General features: G+C 37.5%; 2 protein-coding genes across 3 annotated transcripts; both read left to right on the top strand.

Annotated features, from left to right (window-relative positions):
- Nucleotides 1-418: 418 nt before the first annotated feature.
- LOC146309659 (ferritin, middle subunit) lies at nucleotides 419-2,732 on the top strand. Its single transcript, XM_084743965.1, has 4 exons — nucleotides 419-742; nucleotides 1,245-1,391; nucleotides 2,037-2,162; nucleotides 2,265-2,732. The coding sequence occupies exons 1-4, from the start codon at nucleotides 641-643 to the stop codon at nucleotides 2,418-2,420; spliced, it is 531 nt and encodes a 176-aa protein (XP_084600091.1). The 5' UTR covers nucleotides 419-640; the 3' UTR covers nucleotides 2,421-2,732.
- Nucleotides 2,733-12,386: 9,654 nt separating this feature from the next.
- Nucleotides 12,387-18,068, top strand: syt5a (synaptotagmin Va). Of its 2 annotated transcripts, XM_084744912.1 has the most exons (9): nucleotides 12,387-12,564; nucleotides 13,176-13,190; nucleotides 13,873-14,054; nucleotides 15,423-15,506; nucleotides 15,687-15,854; nucleotides 15,939-16,106; nucleotides 16,222-16,339; nucleotides 16,455-16,588; nucleotides 17,448-18,068. In XM_084744912.1, exons 1-9 carry the CDS (start codon nucleotides 12,390-12,392, stop codon nucleotides 17,655-17,657), a joined length of 1,254 nt encoding a protein of 417 aa, XP_084601038.1. In that variant the 5' UTR covers nucleotides 12,387-12,389; the 3' UTR covers nucleotides 17,658-18,068. The 2 variants fall into 2 exon arrangements, with proteins under 2 accessions (XP_084601038.1, XP_084601039.1); XM_084744913.1 differs by lacking the exon at nucleotides 13,176-13,190.
- Nucleotides 18,069-23,572: the final 5,504 nt, after the last annotated feature.

Below are 23,572 nucleotides of genomic sequence, written 5' to 3'. Positions count from 1 at the left end.
ATAGAAAGTATGGATTGTTACATCTTATAAGTGTACCGTAAAATAAAGAGTGACTTCTATTTTAATAGGGCATGATGTCTTGCAGTTAATATAAATGTAGTTTATATATATATTTTTTCCTTACATTTTTTGTATATGTGAAAAAAAAGAGAAATAACTAAATTAAAATATAAAGTAATTTATTGCCTCTTAGATTTGTAGAAGTGCTTTGTCATTGCAGGTGACTGACTGTCAGCAGGTCAGGATAAATCTATATAACATTAATCTCATGAATAAGGAGGAAAAAATGCAACATCATCTCTTATCTCACAGTCCTGCTACTGTCATGTGTTACCTGAGCTCTGTGATTGGCTGAAATGTGCGGAGTGACGTTACGTCGCGCACGAGGGCTGCCGTCGGGGTATAAATACAGGAAGCTGCTCATCTTCCATTTCACACCAGGGAAGAAAACCTTGAGGAGTTCTTGCTTCAACAGTGTTTGAACGGAACTTCTTCCTTCGTCCCGGCCTTATTTCAACTGCTTTGCATTCCGGACTCACAAAGAAACTTTTCTACTTGAACACTACTGAAAAAAAAGTCGCCGTAAAGCTTTATTTTTGTACCGTTTTGTTAAGAAAAAGCACAAGAAACGCCAGCCAAAATGGAGTCCCAAGTGCGTCAGAACTACCACCGCGACTGCGAGGCCGCCATCAACCGTATGGTCAACATGGAGCTGTTTGCCTCCTACACCTACACTTCTATGGTGAGAAACAACACTTTAAATATTTAATTTGATAGTATATATCAATGCATGTGAATTAAATCTTAAATTGTGTGATGCATTGTTTGTTTATCCTCGAAATTACCCACATTAGCTGATTCATAGACTAATAATGCTAAAATTAAAAATATTAAATACAGTTTCTGATTCAATTATGGTGTATTGTCTGCATTGCTATCACTGCAGAAATGCAGTATTTTAATATTGGCTTGCTGCTAGGTTGTTTATCATTGAGTGGCAGGTTGCCGGATAAGGAGTGTTTCTGCCCCCACCCACCTCACTGGGGAAAAAAAAACTGCTGTGTCATGCTTATGCACTCTTATGTACTTCTTGTCTGTGTCTAACCTGACTAAAGGTCATGACTCATGTGCCTGACCACTGCCTGGCTGCATAACTACTGTTTGTTACAAGCTTTTTTAGCCAAATAATAATGGGTGCCGTCTCCTCCTCCTAATCACTGTTTTTGTCATCCTCTCCATCGCAGGCCTTTTACTTCTCCCGCGATGATGTGGCCCTTCCAGGCTTCAGCCACTTCTTCAAGGAGAACAGCCACGAGGAGAGGGAGCACGCCGAGAAGCTGCTGTCCTTCCAGAACAAGAGAGGAGGACGCATCTTCCTCCAGGACATCAAGGTTGGTAGAGACTAGAGAGCTGGTCCTGTTGTGACATGTCTCATCATACCCTGTGTGTCTAGTATAGGTTAACCGGGGTTGATGAACTAGCCCTCCCACTTACCACCAATTCTTAAATTCTTTGTCTGTACTTTCATTATACATGATAATGTTTGGTATGTAAATTATATTGTGCTTTTTTAATTAGTGAACAACAATATAGCAATGAACGAGGTGGACAAAATACACAAGGATAGATAAATGAAAGAGCCTAGATAAATGACATGCGAAACTTAACATGAGGCATAAATGGTTATGATATTGACCTCATGCAATTACTGTGATTTACATTAGTTTCTCCCCTTCATAACAGATATTTGGAAGTGTCAGCTATTGTAGTATGGAGGGTCCTGGCAGAGCTAGAGATCTCCGCTCTAATTTAACTAGCAGTCTGCTGTACTATTAATCAGTCCTGAATTAAAAGCTTTCCTCAGTGAGTCAGTGAAATACCAGAGCTGATCCTCTGAGCTTGTAATGAGACGGAGGGTGATGGATGGCAGTAGTGCCGGTGTAGAAACCAGTGAGGCGGATGATTGTGCGCTGTGTACACAAGGCTTAACGTAATGACCATTCAGCCTGCTGTAATTGAATGTTTTTCTTCTGTAGAAACCGGATCGTGATGAGTGGGGGAGCGGGCTGGAGGCCATGCAGTGTGCCCTGCAGCTGGAGAAGAACGTGAACCAGGCTCTGCTGGACCTGCACAAGCTGGCCTCCGATCATGGAGACCCTCATGTAAGTTATATAACGGGTCTGTTAATACTGTGAGAGATCCTGCATTGCCTTTAATTGTCTGTCTTCAACAAACTAACAGTTTTTTTTTATTTGTGTCCTCAGCTGTGTGACTTCCTTGAGACCCACTACCTGGATGAGCAGGTGGAGGCCATCAAGAAGCTGGGCGACTACGTTACCAACCTCACCCGCATGGACGCCGCCAACAACAAGATGGCGGAGTACCTGTTTGACAAGCACTCCCTGGGGAGCAAGAGCTAAATGCAAAGTCCCAGGATTGAGCCTGCGATTGAAAAATCTTAATACAGAAGCTTTTAAGTAAACGCGCCCTTCTGCTCCAGCTGTTCATTCACTCAGCATCATTTTATATCTAATCTGCTTGACCTGTAAAGTTGATAAGTTCTCGTATGTTCTGGTGGCGTCACTGTCTTTAAATGTCGTATAGAAGACACGATATTAATCAGGTTATGGCTTTTGCCCTAATTACCTGTAAGCCTCCTCTTGTGACATTTTAACAATTGTGACTGAATGTTTCTTATCTGTTCGTAATCTGAATAAACGTTTTGAGCTGGACTCTGGAGTTTGTCTGCATCTGTTGCATGACCTGTTCATATTGACCAAAAAGCTGAATCAAACTATGACTAGCTTTTAGAACTTTATTTTTTATTCATACGCAGAACATACAACTTGGACATGCATATACACCTACACTTGTTTTAAGCTAATGTTCTTTTCATGCCTGTTCTGAGCATTACGAAATTATTCTGCATTGGCAGTAATAACTTTCCTGGTACATATGACTGTAGCACCCTTTAATTAGCAATAAAGTGATCACAGTATTCACTGAAACTGTAGATTTTCCTGGAGTAACTAAATGAAAAGCGATGAAATAATCTCAAGTGGGCTGGACCAGTAAAAATTGCATAACCTATACAAAACCCCTATGTTTATCTCTTTGTAAAGTACAAGCATGTTCAGAATTATGAGCCACCCATTTACAAAATAAATGAACAAAAGTAAATGCAACCATGTCACTTCTTCCTCATTCAGCCAGTCTACTGTCATTACATGTTCATTACAATATACAGATCAAAGTAAATCTACAAATGCACAAATACTTATGTGTTTTGAAAACTGAACAATTTAGTATTTATGACTCAAACAACTAGAAATTCTGGTAAATATCCACTCCTGTGTAGTAAGGCATCAATACACAACACCAACTACAGTGGAAGCTGATAAGGGAGAAGGTTGACTTATGAATTATGATGCAGTGACTCAGCAGCAGGATAAAGAGCTGACAGATTCATTTGTTCTGAGGCTGCTGGTTGATAATGTTTGGCACAATGTTTAGCATCTTTGAAAATGACCACATTAGTTATTGACTGGAATTAATGGCTGCTCTGCAATATTTTACACTTTGCAAAGTCATCCAGGAGAATTTGACGGGCTGGTCCTTATCTTTGACACCCCTACGATAAAATGATGTTAAACAGAATAACCTTTTGTTTGGCCCAATATGCTCACTGACATCAATACTTCCTTATATCCGCAAGCAATATCTTAGTCACTATAACCTTTACTGACTTTTTTTTTTTTTCATTTTTCCTTTTACTAACAGCAGGATGGGGGGACGTTTCCTCTCACATGTTGTCTCAGCTCATGTCCTGGAGGATAGCACAATATCAGCAGGACAAGTGATAGTCCTGTTTGAATGTGAATATACAAAAGTACACAAAAACAGCCCATTACTTACTCACTGCTGACTGTCATTTTTGTCCCCAAGATAATTCTTATAATTAAGAACTTAAATAACAGGTTTTAGAAGCCTCCATTGTCGCCAAGCATACAATTGTGTATATGTCCACCTTTGACAGACTATGGCGTTATCGACTACGGTCACCTCCGTGAGCAGTGTCTCCTCTATTTCAAACCAAAAACATGAAACTGAAGCTGCTGGATAACAGTAACAGTGGTGGAAGACGTGTACAATGAAATACTGTTCATGAGTAAAGGTCATGCATTCAAAATCTTACCAAAGTAAAAGTACAGAAATATCAGCATCAGAATATACTTAAGATATATACATTTTAAAAATTATGCACAAGAGCCAATATAATTATAGATGCATTAAAGTGTTCACCTTAAAGCTGATCATGTGGGATCAGTCTTATATTATCCTAACATATAATAATGTAGTAAAGTAAAAAGTACAGTGATATATGATATACAAGTCAACTTTATTCATATAGTGCAATGTCACAAATCATTAAGAGTGTTACAGTAACTACACCATACAGGAAATCCTCTATTCCCTAAACATATTATGATGATACTAATAAGTAAAACAATAATTAAAATACTATAAACATTTTCAGTATGACACTTACTTAACTATATTTCTAAGTGGTGTGGTAACTTGTGGAGAGCTTTTTGAGCTGCTGTGGGGTTTTACTAATGCACCATGGCCATCTGCTGGAAATGCTCGGTACTGCACTGGGAGGTCATAACTAAGTCGACCTTCCAGCTAAAACTTTGTACAAGGATACAAGGAGATTTATTTATCATTTACGAGGCTGTGACAAATGTTTGGCCTAGTTCCTTGTTTGATCAACTGACTGATATCTTGGACTGGTTGAGGAGATAAAAAACAAATAACATTTGGCGTTCTAGACATTGTGAACCATGTTTCTTTCTGTATCTATTTAACCCTAACCCAAAGAGTTCTGGAATTATAAACAGTTTAAAACTTTTTAAAGTCTAAAAATAAGGGCAAAATGCGTAAAATTTGTACCTGAGAGGTTCAAATGCGTTACCTCCTGAACTAATGACATTTATCTTGAAAGACCTACTGTGCAGCAAGTGTAATCCTTTATAAACTGAGCTCATAATGAATAACTGCAGCAGCAGACGCTAAAATGTATCTCATCAGAGAGTGCTGCCTATTTCTCAGAGGTCATGACTTTTACTCAAATCAAACTCAGTGGGTGAGGGTCTGGGTGAGGTCCCCTATGACTTATACTGTTGGGTTTGTTGCTGTCCAGAGTGCTGAAACCTGCAGGGTAACTACTGAAAATACTGGACTATGCTGAACTGTGACCGTCATCTGTGTGTGCTCTGTATTTCTGGAATATAAATGCAATAATCTGACCACATTTTATGTTCTGAATGAGACAACAATCAAACAATTCAGTGTCCCTCCACTGTTTCAGCAGGGAGACACCGGGATGGTGAGGCGGTACAGTGAAAAATGTGGACAAGTCATTTAAAGTGGTGGTTAAAATCTTATAATTCAGTTAAAAAATCTACAAGTGGGATAAAATAATCCCACCTTCACTTCCTTGATTTTTATTTTAATCAAGTATTCAGCACAGTGACACTTTTACCAGAATATAATATAAATTTATCAATGATTTGAAAAGAAATATGACTTAAAGTGACAGTGTTTTATTTATTCGATTCATTGGCTCTTAAAGATGGGACTGTTTTTTCACAGTGGAGGTGGACAGTAAGCAGTTGGCGGTGAGGGATATTGTGGAGATTAACACGGAGGGGGGAGGGGGACAGAGAGAGGGGGAGTTGTGCGCAACGACTTCTCATCAGTCAGTGGTGGATTTGTCTGGAGGACATTTGGATGCAAAACAATAAAGTAAAATTAAAATCAAAGAGACAAGAGGGAGTACGCTAAATAAGGTGAGTTACTTGTTGTTTTCATATTGTATTATAGTTTATTTTAGAGTTAATTATTAGTTCATTTGTTACCACAGTTAAAATTGGTGTTTTAAAAGTGCGTATTTAACAAACAGTCAAAAACTAAAAGGTTTTCTGCTGACAAAGAATGGAAAAAGAAAAATCAAACAAATCATTCCAGCTGTTTCTAGCATGTGAATTATTACATGTACTGGAAGCAATAAAATAAATAAAATGTTTTTATGCTTTTACTGGAAAAATTACTTGATCATGAAACTTTACACGATTCATCTTCTGTAGATCCATTAATGACTCATTTCAGAAGCGGTGTATTTCCCTTACTTTGTTTTTTTTTTTTATTTGTGTATCAGTCTTCCTGTAAATCTGTTAAGAAGAAGCTGTGATCACGGGGAGCACAGGGTTAATGTTAGTTTAGTGCATTTTAGAGTTTACTACTCATTTCATGTCATTCTATATCACCTGATGAACGCATTTTGATTGGAAAGCTCTTGCATGAGAGAAAAATTAGATTTTACACATAGTGGAGGATGTTTTCCAAATCAGGGAAAGATTAGTTTAAGTGGATTATAGGAGGCTAATGCAGGTCTATTTGCAGAGTCTGTGTTCACGTGCAATCATCCACAATACACCTCCACAATACCAGAGGTTACTTTGACAGCAAGTATCTGACGATGTGTACAGTATTATAACCTTTAAATCCTGTGGCTGGACGTTGGGGGTATGAATAATGCTGATAGAGTTTTGAGGCTTTTTTTTTTTTTTTTTACAACTCTGCAGATATACAGCAGCAGTAGAAGATCTGTATCCTAAAAGTGTGATATGTAAGAATTTTAGTTTAAAGTGAGCAATTAACAGTTTTGATGTCAACTCAAAAACATCTGTGTATTGTGTTGGAGAGATATCCACTGAAGTTAGCACGTTAACCAGCTTCCCCTGCTTGTCCTGTCTAGTAATACTTCTTTTTACCACAGAAGGCAATAGTCCAATAGTATATCTCAGGCCTCTCCTCCATAGTTTCAGCTGGGAGATGTGTGCAATCTCTCTTAGCTGTTTTAGTCAAATAAACAAACAAAATAATCTCACAAAATGTCAAGGAAATGTTCTTACATATATTTTCTGTATTAATCAGAAAAAATACAACACACCTTCTGAATTCAAGTTTCTTTCATTTACTAAACTAAGACTTGCATAATTGCCGTGTTAACTTAAAATAAAACACACTTCATTTAAACTCAGCAGAAACAAAATAAAACTCCTGTGCTAGCGGTGCTAACATCAAAACTCCTCCAGTGCTTCCAGTCCAGACAAGTCGCTGACAGGACTTCTACCTGCATGGTCAACTGAGCTAACCAGCTAACTGTAGGTGGATTTTCTTACTTTTTCACAGAGCTAGGCTAGCCATGTTCCCCTGTTTCCAGTCTTATGCAAAGCAAAGCTAATTGGTTGCTGGTTCCAGTTTCATATTTATTGTAAAGACATGAGAGTGTTGTCACTTTTCATCTAATTCTCTGCAGAAAAGCAAATAATTGCATTTCCCAAAATGTCGAACAGTTTATTTAACCTAAAATCAAAGTAGCATTATCTTGGTAAAAGATGCTCAAAAATAACAACTTTAACTAATTTAATAAGACAGCACCTTTCACATAAAAATATGATTCAAAGTGATTCACGAATAAAACAAAAAGACCATTTAAACCACTTTGAGATATTAAAATCTCTAAAAAGAGGAAGGAAAAAAATCTCCCTCCACTACAGTTGGAAAAAATGTTAGCCTTTTAATTCATGGGTTTAGGGTAACAGAAAACTGTGCCAAGTGAATATGAAACGCCTGCACACTTACATCATGCCACAAAAGTTTAACAGTGTCAGTTTTTATTCCACTTTGAAATGCTGTCATTGTCAAGTGGGCATATATTCCATATTATCTTTGATCTTTCGAATTCATGCACTTTTTAATCTTTCCCGTGTTGAAGAGTGTCTCTCAGACCTTATGCATTAACATTTTGCAATTCAACAAAGTTCACAAATGCTCATAACATGCTGCGATATTCTATTAATATTCACCCTGATGTTGTGTTAGTTATCTTTGTATCTACCCCAAGAAGAAGAAAAAAACCTTTATTGTGATAAATCCATTGCTTCATTTCTCTTGTTACATTGCTAAATATATAATGGGTTGGATTTTGATATTTCGAGAAATGCTGACATGTGCATCTAAATACCTATAGCAGTCAGGCAGAGTGTCAGAAGCCTAATGGGGCCTCAGGTTCAGTTCAGAGCTGTGAGCTTTTAGACAAAATCCCACCACCGGCTGTTCACCTCCAATCTGTCTGCACGCAGATCAGACCAGAGAGCCTTTATAAAGCAGAACAATGCAGGATCTGGTTATGATTTAGTCCAAATTACAAAGGCTGTCTGAAATATTTCAACACTCAGTTTAGTAAATCACATATACAGTATGCAGTATGTTAAGGATCAAAGTTACAGCTGTATTACAACATGACCTCATGGGATAGTGCATGAACAGCACTACACTTTTAAGGAGATTTTGTTGTCATGTCTACAACATCATACGCTTTTCACATGCCATTTTACGCCATTTAGTCCAGCACATTAAATGAGCATTAGGTGTGGTAACAATAATCACATGACCTTTGTCATCAGAGTCATGTGACCTTCATCATCATGATGAGCTTTGTCATGGTTAAGGTTGTGAAACAGTTGCAGTTTGGTTAGGTTTAGGAAAAGATCATGGTATATGATATATGCAAATATGTATGTGATGTAGTTAAGTACATTAGGTAAGTTAGCTTATGCCCTAATGTTAGAATAACTCAACGTTGACTTTTGGTTTCATGCAGGACTCGAAACTGTGGCCTCCTGGGCTAAAGGAGCCTGTAGATAAACTGCAAGCAGCAGTCTTCAGAGTGAACACATAGATGTCAGTGGTCTCATGCATTTTCCGGAAACTAACATTACTCTCAACTAACATTAACATTATTCACTCTCAGCAAGTTGACACTTAATTCTCCAAATATCCAGGTTCACTTTGTTTGAACCAATTTGACAGCATCCAATCAAGTTGCAGTAGAGAACCATGTAGAGCTAACACTATGTTACTGTGCACTAATTACGAAAAGCTGTATCAAAGATAATTTTGTTACATTAAAAACTCCCCGGCGCTCAACAAAAAGCAAACTGTAAAAAAAACAATTACAATATACAAAACATGTGGGTGAAAAATTACAGATGGAGATGAGCCTCCTTGAAGTAGCCTATGGTAAGTCCATATTTTGCAGGCTAATGCTTAGCTAATGTAAGCTAAACATCTAAGTAACTTTTTAAATTAATGAAACTTGAAACTCTCTGTTTCATTAAGAGTTGTTCAGGACTTAAAACTCTAAGTTTAGGACTGGTCGCTTGGCTCAGGATTTGAGAGGAGACACTTGAGACTTCGCCCGACTTGTGACTTGCAAAACGATAACTTGTTTCCTCTCTTCTTACTTCGTGCCTCTGGTAAGTGGACCTTTGAGTTTAGATGCAAGTCACTACGGTGTAAATTGTTGCCAAAGGTCAAGAGTGAACATTCATGCACAGAAGTGATATATTGTAAAGCACATACGCACTTTTCTTCAGCTATGATCAGTAAAATTGTTCTTGTTATTATAAAAGGCTATTTTAAGCCTATTTTAACAAGACATCTATTGACCTTTTTGTCTGTAGCATTAGTTATTAATCACTCATGTATTTGCTTTTTAGAACATAAAAATCCTTCTGATTTACCTTCAAACTACTAAATTTCAGTCTTATCATTTTTGGTTTCTGAAACTATCATCTCACCATCCCGCAGTCTCTTCCCATAAACCTGAGCAGGTTTCCAACTGACTGATGTAAGTTTTTGGCAGCTGTCCAGCCTAAATCTGCTGTGACCCAGATGTGGTCATCATCCTGATTTTGGGGTGTTCTGAAATGAACTGGAGCTGAAATATCATTATGCAACGTAACAGAATCCTGGCAGAAAACAGCAGAGTGACACCGGACTGAGTGGGAGCTTTTGTCTAAAGTACTTACAGTACCACCACTAGGCTTAGACTGATATTGATAAAAAATATTTATTTATTTTCATTTTCATTTAGTTCTCATCCTGTAAAAAGAGAAAAGGAAAGGGAAAAGGAACACAAATAACAACAAATACATCGAGTCAAGCAAGTCAACAAAACAAAAGATTTGAAAACAAGGAACACTAGACAACAAAGAGCAAGAACAGATTTACATTTTATTCATTCAGACATTCTCCAAATATTAACAAGAAAGTGAAATTAATTTGGTAAAATGAATCTTTTGACCATCTCTCTCCATTGGTTTAATGTAGGTGGTTGCAGCCATGCACTTGTAATACCTTTGTATGAACAAGAAGTAGGACTTTTATTCGGTATTTCTGATTCTGGTCATAATACTCTGTGGTAATACCCCAAATACTTGAGAGTTTTAGCATCTAAACAAAAAAAAGTTTGCACTCAGACAGTTGTGGGTGGACAGCAGAGGATTTTTGTAATCCCTGTCCCCGGAAATGATCAGACAGAACGATATTTAATTTCCAACATTTTCCCATTCCCAGTCTTTGTGCTTACTGTACCGACATGACAGTGGTATCGACTTTCTCATCTAACTTTCTGTAAGAAAGTGAATAAGCATGTTTGAACTGTTGCTTTAAGGCTTTTCATTCAGTTGGTATTAAGACACACGCACAAACACACACACCCACACATACACACTGAGGTCTCCCTCTCTAATCCTCTGCTTATGCAATCCAGGGAGATAAAAGGGTTAATATGACACAGCTCGCCAGCTAAATTAGATCTCAGTTTGGAAATATGATGTGTGTGTACGTTAATACATAATGATGAGGGACAGTAAATGAGGGGGACAACAGAAGGGAGGAGTGAAAGAGAGATAATGGTGGGATGGGTGGAGAAAGGGGAGGAGACCCAGAGAGGCAAACTGTCCTTAATTTGTTTAAGCCGAGGGATTTTTGGATTACCTTTGGCAATTAATCTTGTTACATGGCTGCACAGCGACAGAGGGATGTCTACTGTGGGTGGGGCTTATGTATGTGTGTTTAAATGTCAGTGTGTGTATGAGTGCACTAACAGGGTGAACTCTTCACAGGGCGGCGCGATTTTCAGATGTTTCAATCTTATTCTATTGATACTTTCCAGGGTCACAGAAAGACATTTATAGAAGAAGCTAGATGCAGCTTTCTACTTGCACTCAGTACACTTTTTAATCCTGATATCCTGCTAAGATAAATTTACAATATCCATCCTTAAAGGATGCAATTTAGGTGAATTATGTTATGCATTCTCTTTTATTTATTTATTATTTATTATTTTCTGACATATACGTATGCATAGATGATCCAAATGGTACAATTTTTCAAGCAAACCTCATTGTAGAGTTGTAGAGTTGATAACAGCGCACACCAAATGAAAAATATCGAATTGATTGTATTATTGTATGTAAGGCCAGAAAAGTAGCCTATTAAGAGCAATTAAGCATCATCAATTCAGCACCACAGACAGAGACAACAGACACTGAACTAACAACTGCAGGGAAAGTGTGACTTTTCAGAGAAACTGGCATTTAGTGATGTGGGATTTCATTTTGATGTAATTGTCAGCAGTGGTGCTTTAATTGAGTAATTCCATTTTATACTACACACTCCTACTCCACTACAGTCAGGAGGAAATATTGTATAAAAATAATTAGATGGTTTACTGCAGTTTTAAAGTTTTTGCACAAAACACAAGTAGCTAACAAAATATGACACGCTGTTAAACATATATGAATTTTGAGAGCAAGACTTATACTCAATGGAGTACTTTTACTTTGTGGTAAAGGATGTGAACAGACTGTGATTCTACTTTTTCTTCAGTAAAACCTTGATAATATAGTAGCATAGTTTGTTAGTTTTGTTTGTTAGTCTTTGCAAGACGTTTGAAACTAAAAAGTAAATAAACTGCGAGATGCAGGAGAGTGAAACGAGTAACAGAGGATTAAAAAGATTACAGCCAGATGAAAGGTCAAACAGGACGACGTTTGAAAGGACACGTCTGAAGAGAGAGCGAATGTGTTGTTACCTCTAGGCAGTGTGCAAAATACCCAGTGACAATCACAGGGTTCCCCTACCTAATGCTCCAGTTTTATGTTGAATTCTTACACAGGTGCAAAGGGTAAAAATATGGATCTGCAACAGTATCACTGATGGAAGAATCAGAAACAATAGCTTATTCAGTGGCAACAAACACAACAACGTTTTTTTCTGTATTCATATTTGTGAATAAATGTTTTGGCCCCTTGAGACTTTCAGGTGTCTCATGTCAGTCAAGGGGACTCAGACCCCTCAAGACCTCCTGTATGTCACACTATCCTCTAGGGGTTCAGTGTTTTGTGGTGGTTTTCACATCTCCAAAATTTACCTTTTGTTGTCTGCTCTCCTGTGATTTTCTCAGAGCAGTGATGCGACTGGTCAGCGTGGCGGGGCCGCGGTTCCGCAGGGCGGCGGAGGAGGAGGAGGAGAGGGAGAGGGAGAGGGAGAGGGAGCCCCCACCTCACCAGATCCCCTCACACCACTCCAACCACCAGTTTGCCAGCATGAAGAACAAGTTCTTCAATGAGCTCACGCACCTGCCAAGTGAGCACATACAGATGCACACATATATGTAAAACGTACACAACAAGATAATACAAACTGCTTATATATAATGCTTAGTTGTTAATACACATGTGCATACTTGCTGTGTTCTTAAAGACTGAATTATTTAAGCAATGGACAAACAATATACCTTCTTTCACAGCAGTCATTTTGACTCAGAATCAGTCAGGGTGCTGCACTTAATGGGAAGATTGGTGTATTATCTGCACACAACATTACAAAAAAAACTGCATGTTTTGAAAGAATAAAGTTGTTATTTGTATGCAGACTAAATAAATTGGGTGTACATAATATGGGCATGCATTTCCTATTGGAAATATGACATAAACATTCCTGTTTGTGAATTTCAGAGTCCTTGTGTGAGAATAGTATTTTCAGTGTAGTTCTGGGTTGTTAAAAACTGAAGCCAGTTCAGCAGATGAACCTGTGCATTAGGGACACACAGACACAAACGAACCAATAAGAATCAATGAATTACCTTCTTACCACCATCTAACATTCCTTTCATCTCATTTTCAGTTCTCATGTGTTTCATTTCTTTATTCTGTCCTCTCATTTCTTCATGTGACCACTCTGCTCCGCTCTTCAAGATCATAAACTCAAGTGTAAGTCCATCTCTTGTTTCTGTAAAATTCTGTTTTTCCTGATTTAAAGAAGAATATATATTAAGTAAAATGGTTGACACTGAATTGCTTTCTGCAAAAGAAGATCAACAGAAGTTATTGTAGAGTGCACATAATACTATAGAAGCATTATAGAGACACATCCACCACCAGCAGCATAAAAATTCTTTGTTCAGGTTTCTTGGCCAAATGTATAGAAGCCAACTTCCACCTGAAGATGAAAAGTTAGGAATGATTAAAAAAAATGTGTAAATATGTGTTAGCTTGCTAATTAACAAAGATGCAAATGGTAATGTCATCATTTTGCAGGCATTCAATCATTAACCAAAGTTTTGGACACTTTTAAAATCATTTTAAAAACATCTGTCCAAATCCAATGCTAATAGTTTCAGTAGTTGTTGAGATGTTTCGGTCTGGACCAAAGTGGTGGCCAACCAACAGCCAAAACACTAGCATAGCTTAAAAAAAAAACTCATTTACAACCATAGAAGTTTTTTTTTAAACCAGTCTTACACTGTTTAGAAAGTGTTTTTCCCCAGTGCCCCACAAGACCAGCTCACCCCAGTAGGAGATAAGTCCCTCACCCAAGTACTGTCACTGTTGTTTCATATCAATCTATAGAGCACCAACCTGCCTTTCTCCTCCCCCTCCCTCTTTTCTCCAGTGCCCATGTGGGCTGTGGGAGCCATTGTGGTTGTGGTCCTTGCCCTTATCGCCTGTATGGGATTCTGCATCTACAAGAAGTGCTTCAACAAGGGCAAGAAGCCCAAGAAAGTCCGTGAGAGGAAGGGAGGACGAGGGCGCAGGAAGAAGGACAAGGAGGGAGAGGAAGGAGAAGAGAAGAAGGTGAGAAAAGATGGGGTAGAGAGAAACTGTTCCATGTATTCTGAACTGTCACATAGTAATAGAGTTAATTTGTTGAACTACACCACAGTCAATGACTTCATGTAACCACTACTAAGTGACTAGTGTTTGGCTCAAACAATCTCTGTAATCACATTAACATTTTCAAAACACCCATTGACTTCGAGACAAGTGAACTGGAAGTGTTAATTTGCTAACTCATTTCTGGATTTTAGGATTAATTCCTGTAGCTCTGTGCTTATGGAGGATTTTGTCCAAAAACTAACACACAGCTTTTCCTAAGTTAGCAGTGTGTATGTGACTTCACTGGTCTAAAGTTAAGAGTCATGGCTTTAACTTTGAGCAAATTGAAAAAAAATGTCAAAGACAGCAGTTTCCATTGTTTGTTTTAAAGGAAGGATAGTTTGACATTTTTTCGCTTTCTGTCTGTAAGGTTAATATGTATGCCCAGCGGGCTTAGAAAGCTGGAAACAGGGAAATGGCCCTGTCCAAAGGTAGCAAAATGCTGGGTTAGAGCTAGGCTTGGTTTCCTCCTGTTTCCAGTCTGAATGACAAGCTAACCAGCTGTGTCAGCAGTGGTAGTGGTAGTGAATAAGCACTTTCTACTGCTTTAAGGACAGGTGAAAAGATGCAACTTGGGAGATCTGTATGATGTGTATCTGCACTGTTTTGTAGTTGATTGCAGGCATTGCTTAACTGTCCACAGTTGTTTGGCTTTTATCCAGGTTTAGACTAGTAATGGATAAATTAACAGTTTAAACTGGACGCAACAACCAAAATGATGGCAGAGTCAGAGCTGCTGCTCCCTTGTGATTGGACACAGCTTAGCAACACTGTGAAATATACTATATATTTTAAATAATCTGTATCATTTTTATCTTTACCCATGAAACATGCCTATAAGCCAGATGCTTGTTTATGATCACTGACAGTATAATCCTTAAAGGGTCGCTATTATATGGAAAATCACAGTGGAACCCACAGGCTGTATAAAAGAAGTAAATGGAGCTTCCTGGTCTGAAAATTGAAGTCAGTGTTGAAGTGCCTTAAACCTGCATTCTTTATAATCGCCAGCAGAGGACCACCCCACTGGTTGCAAAAAGACACCTAAAGAGTTTATGGTCTATGCTAGTTTCAAGTCTTTATAAATACATCATGATGATCATTTCCTAAATTATGGTCTCAGTTAGAGTAAAACAGATGATAAAGGAAGATATACTTTATATACTATATACTAACAAGACTCCTTTTGAACAACATTTGCCTTATAGCAGGAATCACAGGAGTTTGAATATGTGTAAGCATAATATCATTGTCTGTTAACTGCTAACCATGCTGTGTGTCTTCCAGGAGGGAGAGGAGGAGAAAGAGGAGGAAAAGGAGTACTTTGGAAAACTGGAGTACACACTGGACTATAACTTTACTGATAACCAGGTACAAATGAATACACACCCTCATTTAGTGTTTTGCAATCATACACACCAATGTCTAACCTCCCAGTCACAGAAAAATTCATGAACCCAACAAGAGGGACTCACCAAAGATTCCTATTAGTCTGAAAAATGACAGGATTTGCGACCCTACAGTTCAATTTATCTCCCCTTCCATCTTCAGCTGATAGTCGGCATCCTCCAAGCTCAGGACCTTGCAGCCATGGACATGGGTGGCACGTCAGATCCATATGTCAAAGTTTACATGCTGCCAGACAAGAAGAAGAAGTTCGAGACCAAAGTCCAGCGCAAGAACCTCTGTCCCGTCTTCAATGAGACCTTCACCTTTAAGGTCTGTACATCGATACTGAGACGATGCTGAACATTAAACATTCAAGTGAAACTGAACCCTTTTTTAAATTTTGTCCCTCTCCAGATACCATATAATGAGTTGGGCGGACAGACGCTGGTGCTTCAGGTATTTGACTTTGACCGTTTTGGCAAACATGATGTCATCGGTGAGATCAAGATCCCCATGAACTCTATAGACCTTGGACAGCCAATACATGAATGGAAGGATCTGGTTGGAGGAGAGAAAGAAGAGGTACATGTAGTTTTTTTTGTCCACTGAAACATAAAATTAATGTCATTACCAGCATTTAAAGCAACCAAAGCAATGTGCAATATGATAACTCATTAATATGTTCTGTCCCTGACAGCAAGAGAAGCTGGGTGACATCTGTATTTCCCTTCGTTACGTCCCCACGGCCGGAAAGCTGACCGTTAACATCATGGAAGCCAAGAACCTGAAAAAGATGGATGTGGGAGGACTTTCAGGTGAACACACATACTTGCATGCTCATATTAATGACTGCGATCGGTAATGGATGGCAGTTGTGTTTTTTATGCTGGCTCCACTGATCCACTGTCTGATGTCATGTCTGTTTCTCAGATCCTTTTGTTAAGGTGGTGCTGCAGCACAATGGCAAACGACTGAAGAAGAAGAAGACGTCAGTCAAACAGAACACTCTGAATCCTTACTTCAATGAGAGCTTTAGCTTCGAGATCCCCTTCTCCCAGATCCAGGTTTGTACACTTCTCAATTGGACCACCACCATGCATAGTATTGTATTTTTGCCATATCTGATATTTTCCCACTCATTCTGGGCAATTGCAGACAATGACATATGCACATATTTTTTCCACCTAATAACAGAGAACATCAAGTCTAAGAATTTGTCATAATAATTGGGCTGTTGCTTCTTATGATGGGCAATTGGCTCCTACTTGCATGACCAACTCTGAGCAGTCATTGCAAATACTAACTCTGCCATCTGATTAAGACACTTCAAAAAACCTCCACAGACATGCTTGTATCCCATGCACATAATTAAAATGTCATCATATTCACAAGAATGTTAATTTCATGCCAATGCCGATATTTCATTTTAAAGCCTTTTTCAGCCTACTATTCTCATAAAGCACTAATTAGTGTCTTTTACTTACTGCCTCCTAAATACCAACTTATTTCACCTCCAGTTTGACATCATCAGGGTTATTGTTTTCAAATTTCAGAAAGCCCAGAGTCAACGAAGATATCATATTATGTTTCACAGACTGAGCAGTGGCAAGTACTGTAAACTTACCTTCATGTGTAAAACCTGTGCAGTGGCCCTTTATGCATCTACAACTGTAACTATGTTGGAGTTGTATGCCTTTTTGAAACATATATTATAGTTATTTGCTGAAAAATGGATGACGTTAATCCTCCAATGAAAAACTGAAACAATTTGAACCAACAATTATAAACTTGATTGCCTCAAAACCTCCAGAACAATATCAAATTTGTCTCCATTTTCTTTCATCTTAACTTAAGTGTATTGTGTACATACAGAAGAATTTGTTCTAACTGTGGCCTCATGTCTTCTGTTGTCTCCACAAACAGAAAGTCCAGGTGCTGATTACTGTATATGACTACGACAAGCTGGGCAGCAATGACCCCATCGGCAAGTGCTGGATTGGCTATGGCGCCTCAGGTGTCGGGCTACGCCACTGGTCAGACATGCTGGCCAATCCCAGGCGTCCAGTGGCTCAGTGGCACACGCTGCTGCCAGAAGAGGAGGTTGATGCTGCTCTGAAGGCCCCCATCCGCTAAACACAGTCACACACATAATACAGCGTCATCTGCATAGAAGGGGTATATTTTCATTTGAAACCAAGCAAATGTAGGTTTTATAAACTCACCTCTAACTTAAATAGTAGTCTTTAATGTGCTTGAGTTTCACACCACCATTCATTTTGTAATATTTCATTTTGGGATCTCGTCATATGACTATATGTGTGCTTTATATTGTTTTGAATACATACCGTACAAATGAATACAAACACAGCATGTGTGCACTCAGATTTAAGCCATATTTCCACTGCATGGCACAGCTCGACTCTACTTGCTTTTGTAAGTTCTACTTAATTTTCCACCATAGATAGTACTCCCTCCATGTAGGCGGGGCCTGTCGTCAGGGAAACATAGCTCTTCCAGCAGTTGGGAAACAACACATGGGTGCTTTGGTCTTCAAATAGCATTGTGTTTTCCGTGTTTAAGACGGGTCCATATGAACATGCCTCTCTTGTTGTATTCATGACCACAGCATATTGCGGCTGTCATTTTTGAGTAAATAAAAAAAAATTGTGGTCACTATTGATAGTAGCTTGGCTATTTAAAAATGCTGGGCCTGTGCAGGATGTCCTGTGTCACACGCCCAATCAGTGGTCTGTGGTGTTTCCTTTTTAGTGTTGGCTCAGCTTGCTTGACCAAGATGATGCCCAAAAAAGGACCATCAGTAATGAAAAGCCAAAAAAGAGCAGGTCAAGTTGAGTCAAGGTGGACTGCAGTGGAAATAGGGCTTCATACAAACATACAATACAATACAGAGCAGTTTCTGCACTGGCTTCTGCATACTGTACACTGAAAAGCTGCACATTTACACTGACTGACTTAATGATTAAATGACTCAGCTATTAATATTTTAATATTCATTTTCTTGACCTTTATTTTGCCAAGCTACACCTCTTTTCATGTAATCAATGTCTTGGTCATCTCAAGGATAAAAAGACTGTAGTGTTATCAAATTAAAGGTCCATTATCTAAGATTTATGGGGATCTATTGGCATCTATGGGATTATGACAGAAACTAACCATCTTTTCATTGGTGTGTAACCAGGTGAAAATAACAAGCATTGTTTTTTGTAAGCTTAGAATGAGCCGTTCTGTGTACAGAGGGCACTACTCCTCTCTCATGGTTGCAATGCCATGTTTCAGAACAGACATACCAATCACTGGCTCTAAATAGATTGGCATTTTGTGCAAGTTTCGTGGCCACCATGGGTTCTGAGAAGGGGAGAGTGAAGCTAGATGCCACTAAATCCTTCAAATTGGCCCTTTAATTTTGACATTACGGTGTGAAAAAACAGAAAACAACATAAAGTCTTTGATTAACTACACTGCTGTTGCAGAGCCGAAACGTGTATCTTTTTCATTATGTTCTCTTCTTGTTTCCCCTGATAACTTCCAAAGTCTAAACTTGATTTTTCCAGTGAAATGTTATTGTATTTAGTTGTTTGTTTTTATTGATTACCGATCTCCTTGTGGCTCCTTCTGTGCTTGTGTTTGAATGAGATCCTTCTTGGAGTGTGTGGAGAGTGTGTATATTTGTGTGTGTGCATGTGTGTGTGTGCGTGCGCGTGTTTGTTGTATCTCATAAAAAATGGAAAGCTGTTTGTGATTTCACTTTCGATATGTGATTGTAAATAAATAGCTGAATAAATAAAACGTTTCCAAACAATAACAGATGGTTCAGCGGATTGATGGATTTACATGTGAACACACGCTATAATACTCTCATGTGCAAACATGATATCTTTTCATTTGCACACACGCAGAGTCAGTTAAATGCATCATTTAGGGTTAAAGATGCCATAATCTTTTAAAAATTCCATTTGAATCATAAAATATTTTTGATGTATCATGCATTAGAATGGGATTATATCCTCTAATACCCTCAGTGTTATTGGTACAGTAGCAGTCAGACGAACTGAACTGTTTACTGTCATTTTCTGAGGGTAACTAATCCTTCACCCTACGATTACTGCTGCCATTTGCCCCAATAATCCAATTACAGTCTGAATATGAAGGCTTTTTCTGAACAAAATGTGGTCTTCCTTTAAAGGAATTGTAGGCCTCACTGTGACATTTTCAGTGAAAAATTCAGTGACGGCAGTGTGTGTGTGTGTGTGTGTGTGTGTGTGTGTGTATGTGTGTGTGTGTGTGTGTGTGTGTGTGTGTGTGTGTGTGTGTGTGTGTGTGTGTGTGTGTGTTTGTGTGTGCATCCTGATTCGATGGAGTGAGTGAAAGACTGGATTAACAGTGTGTCCTCTTTAGTCCTTGTCTCACGCAATGAGCCAAACATGTGCGTCAGGAATTAGAGAGGAGGTGGGGAGGGGTGTACAGGAAACACCACAGACAGGAGAGAACTAAAGGAAAACAGCCTGTATTCTCCATCTAAAGTAAAATTACACATGGAAACTACTACAAAAGTTCATTGAAATAAAAAAAGCTTGTAAGCTGTAGTAAAATATTTGTTATTTTAAACAATTTATCCTATTTCAAATTGGCTGTGAATTTAATTTAACCCTCTATGGTACCATGTTGCCCTCAGGCAACAAACCCATTTTTGCCCTGTCACATCTCCACAATGCATCCCTTTAAATGATGTGATACTTTAAAAAAGAGGTAAAACCATAGGGAACCATTAACAATGCTTGAATTTGTCACATGGCCTCCAGGAAGCAATTTTGAAACCCTTCTTGGTGGGCTTTTTCTAAGGAGACAGCTCTGCTATCTTGCTGCAAAAAAAGACTCTCAAAAAGTTATTTCTTGTCCCTTTTCCTCCTGGAAAAAAATGCCTTCACACTAATAGGTGAGTAAACTTTAAGTTTTGATAGTTTCATGCAACTTATTTACTAATTTAATAGTGGAAACTTGTTAAAATGCAGCTGTTGCCCTGAGGCAACAACGTGCCATCATGGAAAGTTGCAATGTTGCCTGCAACAGTGAACCATTATGGAATCACTATAGCAAACACAACACTGACCACTGGCCTATTTGGGTGGAGAAAAAGGGCAGATGCAGATACCCTGGATGTAAGGGTATAGTGAAATCACAGTGCACAAAATGTGTCACCTGCCTGTGCTTCGCTCCTGAAAAAAACTGCTTCATGGAGTTCCATAAGCACTGAGCAGCAACACCACAAGCGATGGCAACACATGTCAGGAAAGACACGGGGGACTGACAGAAAACATGCACTGAAATGAAGCAGTGATGATCAAACACTGGAATTTGACACTTGTTTTTGTTTTTCAAATGGTTATGGTAATGGTTATCTTTGTTGATTTAAGTAGTTTAAAGTTTTACACTTTACAATTACACTTTACACATTTATTTCAGTGGGTTTTTCCTAAATGGTACAATGTTGCCTACAGGCAACATTTAGCCAAGAAACTTTTTAAATTCTTTTTATAATTCTTTTAAATTTAAAATTTAAAATGAACGAACACCAAAAACTTCCAAAAATAAAAATAAAAATAAAATTTCTTCAGATTATGTTTATTTAGCCTATTTTGAGACATAAAAATACATTTCCCTCACTGGCATCATAATGTGTACCATAGAGGGATATGACCATACATACATACATACATACAAACATGTGACCATGCATACATACATACATACATACATATATACATACATACATACATATGAGCATACATACATACATACATACATACATACATACATACATATGACCATGCATACATACATACCTACATACATATATACAAACATACATACATACATATGAGCATACATACATACATACATACATACTTATGACCATACATACATACATATGAACATACATACATATGACCATACATACATACATACATACATATGAGCATACATACATATGACCATGCATACATACATACATATATATGACCATACATACATACATACATACTTATGACCATACATGCATACATATGAACATACATACATACATACATACATACATATGAGCATACATACATATGACCATACATACATACATACATACATACATACATACATACATATGAGCATACATACATATGACCATGCATGCATACATACATACATATGACCATACATATATACATACTTATGACCATACATGCATACATATGAACATACATACATACATACATACATACATACATACATATGACCATGCATACATTCATATGACCATACATACATACATACATACATGTGGCCATACATATGACCATGCATACATACATACATACATATGAGCATACATACATACATATGACCATGCATACATACATACATACATATATACATACATACATACATATGAGCATACATACATACATACATACATATGACCATGCATACATACATACATACATATATACAAACATACATACATACATATGAGCATACATACATACATACATACATACATACATACTTATGACCATACATACATATGAACATACATACATATGACCATACATACATACATACATACATACATATGAGCATACATACATATGACCATGCATACATACATACATACATATATATGACCATACATACATACTTATGACCATACGTGCATACATATGAACATACATACATACATACATACATATGACCATGCATACATACATACATATATATGACCATACATACATACATACTTATGACCATACATGCATACATATGAACATACATACATACATACATACATACATACATATGAGCATACATACATATGACCATACATACATACATACATACATACATACATATGAGCATACATACATATGACCATGCATACATACATACATACATACATATGACCATACATACATACATACTTATGACCATACATGCATACATATGAACATACATACATACATACATACATACATACATATGACCATGCATACATTCATATGACCATACATACATACATACATACATACATATGGCCATACATATGACCATGCATACATACATACATACATATGAGCATACATACATACATATGACCATGCATACATACATATGAGCATACATACATACATATGAGCATACATTCATACATATGAGCATACATACATACATATGACCATGCATACATACATACATATGACCATGCATACATACATGCATGTGACCATACATACAATCATACATATGACCATGCATACATACATATATGTGACCATACATACATACATATGACCATGCATACATACATACATATGACCATACATACATACATACATACATACATACATACATACATACATACATACATATGAGCATTCATACATACATACATATGAGCATACATACATACATATATATGAGCAAACATAAATATGAGCATACATACATACATACATACGGCCATGCATACATACATACATATGAGCATACATACATACATAAATATGGCCATACATATGAGCATGCATACATACATACATACATATATACATACATACATACATATGAGCATACATACATACATACATACATGTGACCATACATACATACATACATACATACATACATACTTATGACCATACATACATACATATGAGCATACATACATATGAGCATACATACATACATACATACATACATATGAGCATACATACATATGACCATGCATACATACATACATATATATGACCATACATACATACATATATATGACCATACGTGCATACATATGAACATACATACATACATACATACATATGACCATGCATACATACATACATATATATGACCATACATACATACATACTTATGACCATACATGCATACATATGAACATACATACATACATACATACATACATACATATGAGCATACATACATATGACCATACATACATACATACATACATACATACATACATA

This window comes from Lutjanus erythropterus, chromosome 19 (genome assembly GCF_056507025.1).
Source record: "Lutjanus erythropterus isolate fLutEry1 chromosome 19, fLutEry1.hap2, whole genome shotgun sequence".
NCBI lineage: Eukaryota > Metazoa > Chordata > Actinopteri > Lutjaniformes > Lutjanidae > Lutjanus > Lutjanus erythropterus.
Note: the sequence above shows the minus strand (reverse complement) of the source record. Positions and strands in the feature narration are given on the sequence as shown.